This window comes from Hippocampus comes, unplaced genomic scaffold (assembly GCF_001891065.2).
Source record: "Hippocampus comes isolate QL1 unplaced genomic scaffold, H_comes_QL1_v1.1 scaffold242, whole genome shotgun sequence".
Lineage (NCBI taxonomy): Eukaryota > Metazoa > Chordata > Actinopteri > Syngnathiformes > Syngnathidae > Hippocampus > Hippocampus comes.
In genome coordinates this window covers 2,129,536-2,134,014 of record NW_017805385.1, presented here as the reverse complement: position 1 = coordinate 2,134,014, position 4,479 = coordinate 2,129,536, and the positions used below count along the sequence as shown (strand labels likewise).

Genomic DNA, 4,479 nt, shown 5'->3' with positions numbered 1-4,479 from the left:
TCGGATGCCGAATGGGTGCACTTGAAGGCTCTCGGTGACGGTGAATAGCGCCCCGTGCAGCTTTGCCCGTCCCGCCGGTCGGCCGCCGCTTCTGACATCCCCCTCCTCGCCCCCGTCGCTTTTAGATCCCGACGGCAGCGCCGTCTCCTGCGACGGCGAGCACAATGACACGCAACTCACGGAGTTGCGGGCGCTCGACGACTCGCCCGCCGACAAGACGGCGCCGAAAGCGGCGGCGGACGGCCACAAGGCCGCGCAGGGCGGCCGCGGCCACGGCCACGGCCACTCCCACGGCGGCAACTGCCACTCGGATCAGGAGATGAAGGACGCCGGAATCGCCAGCATCGCCTGGATGGTCATCATGGGCGACGGCATGCACAACTTCAGCGACGGGCTCGCCATCGGTACGAGCCGTCCGTCGCTCTTCCCGAGCTCCCGAACGCCGCGTCTAATACAAAGCAACACGGTCAATTTCCCATTGGCGCCCGTGGCTTCTTTTTACACTGCGCCGACCCCATTTCACGTTAGCGTTTTGGGAGCTCCGTGAACAACAACTTTCTTTGTGCCTTGTTGGTTCCCTCCCGGAGTCAAACGTGCCTTCCGGGCGCGGCTGACACCGTGAACTCTTCTCGTCTTTCAGGCGCGGCGTTCAGTGCAAACCTCACAGGAGGCATCAGTACTTCCGTGGCTGTTTTCTGCCACGAACTACCTCATGAACTCGGTAAGTGCCGCGCGCCGAGACCGCCCGTGAAATCGCGACAAAACGTGTCTCGTACTTGCTGCGGGACGCGGACGCCCCCGCCGCGAGATGGCCTCTTTTTGAATGTCAATCAAAAGTGGTTCCCGTCCCCTTTTATGGGGCCCGTTGGTGCCCCCCTTTGCCCCCCCCCCCCCCAAAAAAAAGTGAGTCCCCTCTGGCAACGAAATGAAGCCTTGTGCTTGTTGTTCATGACGGCGCCAATCAAAAAACGACAAAGGCGCCGGCGCCTCCGTTTGCATCGACTCTGTTTTCGCGGTGTGCCGTTTTCACTCCGTGGCAGTGAGGAATTTTCAGGGGGGGGGGTTCCAAGCTGTGCTTTGTTTGGACTAAGAAGTTGAGAAGGGTAAACAGCCACGCGACACAAGTCAGAATGCAGCGAAGCGAAAGGTGCACTTGAGACGTAGGTCCGATCAATGTCGTGCTAATTGGCCAACCGGGTTCAATAAAACATGAGGCGCAAGTGTCAGAACTGCATTTATCCCTGTGAAGACCACATTGAGACTCTTTTGAGCCCCCCCCGCGAGCGTAGTAGACCACTTCATCGAGGTTTGGCCTCTCATCTGAGCACGCTTCATCAGTTTATGCTCAGGGCATGAAAAGGATGGCATGAATCCAGATGTGGCATACAAGTAGACCCCCCCCCCTTGCCCCCCCTCTATGAAATGAATCCGGTCCCACGTCTGTCAGACAGCGCCGGCGCACCCATACAAAAGCAAAAGGCGTGGCCGACTGGCAGCCGGGAGGCAAAAGGCGCCGATGACGAGGAGGGGCTTCTTCAACCACCCGGGGCGAAGCTCATTAGCGGCGAGGGCTTCTTTTTAATTGCGGCGGCAGGCGTGCGGAGGAGTCGGCAAGCGAGGGGGGCGGGAAAAGGGCGAGCGAGAGTTCACTGCGCGTTTTGATTGACGGCTGACAGCGGCGGGCTCATTTATTCACGGTGGTGATTAGCCAGGGAAAGAGGCCGCTTGTCACACACGCGCCGGGGCGGGGCAAATGTAGGCCGCCGCACCAGCCACAAATACCGTTGAGACCCGACGTGCGTAATCATGAGCGCGTTCGACGAGACGTGGGCGCATTTCGGGGGAGGAGTCGCCGCCGCCACTTTGACCTCCTTTTGATGGCGTTGCATGGCCCGGGTGGGCGAGCGCTCGTCTCCCGAGTCTTCACGTCAAGCCGGTCGGCCGCTGACTCCATTTCGTCCTGGCAACTTGCCCGCCTTGCCCAACAACAAGATTCGTATTGTGCAGAGATGCCAAACCTGCCTTGCTTTGACCGCGCCTGACGTCACGTGACTTTGTGCGAGCGTCTTTCGCTCCTACTTTGGATGACATGAGGGACACGACGCCCCTGAAGGCGCGCATCCAACGCGTCGGCGGGTGCTACCATTCATTCGTGACACTTTGTAAAACCCCTCGCGTTTACATTTTTTTCATGAACGCCCTGAGATGTGACAAGATGGCGCCAAGGCCCCGCCAATAGCAAAGCAGTCGTGTCAAGCAAATCCCGTTTGCCGAAGCCCTTCCCTTCGTTCTGCTGCCGAGCGGCTCGCCTGAGCCCGGCTTGTTAGCGGAAGCCACGGAGCCTCTTCACTTCATCCGCCTTTATTTTTTTCCACTGCTTTTAAAAGGCTCCAGCGAACAGATGGCAGCCGTCTCGTTATTGCTTGACAGTTGCGATTTTGCATGTGAGCGGCGAAATGCGCTTCCTCCCGTATTTAAAGTAGACCATGAAATCATCTGCATGGCCTTTCTTTTTGAAGACTTCAAATTCAGTTTACAATGACAGTCATGTGTTTTGAGTCTTTGTTTTATGTACATTCAAGAACTTTTTTTTGGGGGGGGGGGATTCAATTACTTGCAGTTTATGATGCAACGGCATTGTTATGCGCATCCGCAGGAATGAAAAAGTTTCACGTTTTGGGAAATAAAACGGGCGTGTGTGTGTGTGTGTGTGTGTGTGTGTGTGTGTGTGTGTGCATTCAGGTGACTTTGCGGTGCTGCTGAAAGCGGGCATGTCGGTGAAACAGGCCATTGTGTACAACCTGCTGTCGGCCCTCATGGCCTACGTGGGCATGCTGATCGGCACCGCCGTGGGCCAGTACACGCACAACGTCACCAGCTGGATCTTCGCCATCACAGCCGGAATGTTCCTCTACGTGGCTCTGGTGGATATGGTAAGAAGGCACCGCTGGCCCTCAATAACGGCCATGTTTGCGGGGGGCTTTTTGACGGGGGAGACTTCGGCAGTGTACAGACGTCGATCTGACACACGAGGTCGAGTCTTTTCTTGTTGACTTTGTGGCCGCGCGGCGCTAATTGCCGCCCTGCTTGTTGGCAGTTGCCCGAGTTGCTCCACGGCGACAGCGAGGTGCACAAGCGCTGCCAGCTGGGGCACTTTCTGCTGCAGAACCTGGGACTGCTGACCGGGTTTGGCATCATGCTGCTCATCGCCATCTTCGAGGACCGCATCGTCTTTGACTTTGGCTTTTAAAGCGACGCCAACGGGGGGAAATGAAGAGTGGAGCTTTTCAGTATTCTTCTCGCTCGGCGTCGCATTTCGTGACCTCAATGTCATTTGTCGTGTTTACAGCATCGTCCCCCCCCACCCCTCCCTCATTTAGCCCCATTCGTCTTCCATCAAAGCATTACTCCGACAAAGCACAAGCGAGCTGTCTACCCGGGTTGGGATAAACCGCTCCTCGGAAACTCATTTTGGCAGCTCTTTAAGCCGCCGTGTCAAAACAAGAGCAGATCTTGCCCGTTTTGGGGGCTTCGGCATGGCTGAAAGCTCAACAATTTGTGCTCCGTGCATGTATCCGGGTGAAAATCTACTGTATGTATTTCAGAGGCCTTGCTCGCTAGCGCACCCCGGAACGCGAGATGAAATTGCCGTGGACTTGAAATCACGAAGAGGATAGAAAAATGTTTGAAGTGTGCCTGAAATTAAATAGGAAGTCGTCCATTTCAGTTGGAAGCAACCAACTTGGCAATTTGCCCCCAAAGCAAATTCAACATTTGTGTTGAGAAAATGACCGCCGTTCATGTTTGTTTGAGTGAGCAATGACTTGAGAATGGCAAACTTTTTTTTTTTTTTTTGCAGCTGTTGCTCACTCGTACCTGTAGTTCTTTTTTGCGTTTAGTTGCATAGAGTTGATTTCCGTTTACACCAAGCGGTACTTTTGCGTAGTTTTTATCATTGCGTAGTTTGGGTTAACATTTTGAAGCTTAAATCTGCAAAACACCGCAATTTTTTTTTTTTGTAGCTGTTGCTCACTCGTACCTGTTGTTCTTTTTTGCGTTTAGTTGCATAGAGTTGATTTCCGTTTACACCAAGCGGTACTTTTGCGTAGTTTTTATCATTGCGTAGTTTGGGTTAACATTTTGAAGCTTAAATCTGCAAAACACCGCAAGGATGCCCCGTTAGTGATTCTCTGTTGGGGGGGAGGGCAACAGCGTCCAATCTTGATGAGTCCCTCCGTGGAACCGCAATGGCTGGTGATCAAAATGACGCCTCCTCATCCGTCATCTCCTTCCTTTCCGTCAACATTCCATTGCTGGTTCTGCTGCTCACGGGCTAAGCTACATCGGTTAGTTTCAGCTGCTAGAATATTTTGTGTGTGTGTGTGTGTGTGTGTGTGTGTGTGTGTGTGTGTGTGTGCGCGCGCGCGCGCACGCGCACACGCGCATGACCATTTAACCTGTCACCGTGTGACATCTTTT

At 54.3% G+C, this 4,479-nt stretch overlaps 1 protein-coding gene across 1 annotated transcript in view; it reads left to right on the top strand.

Moving 5' to 3' along the window:
- slc39a10 (solute carrier family 39 member 10) overlaps positions 1-3,797 on the top strand; it is a 15,241-nt gene extending 11,444 nt beyond the window's left edge. The window contains exons 6-10 of the mRNA XM_019872769.1: positions 1-40; positions 126-404; positions 641-721; positions 2,743-2,933; positions 3,098-3,797. Of these exons, the coding sequence (XP_019728328.1) occupies positions 1-40; positions 126-404; positions 641-721; positions 2,743-2,933; positions 3,098-3,250 (744 nt within the window). The 3' untranslated portion in view covers positions 3,251-3,797. The remainder of the gene's footprint in view (positions 41-125; positions 405-640; positions 722-2,742; positions 2,934-3,097) is intronic.
- The last annotated feature ends 682 nt before the right edge of the window (positions 3,798-4,479 follow it).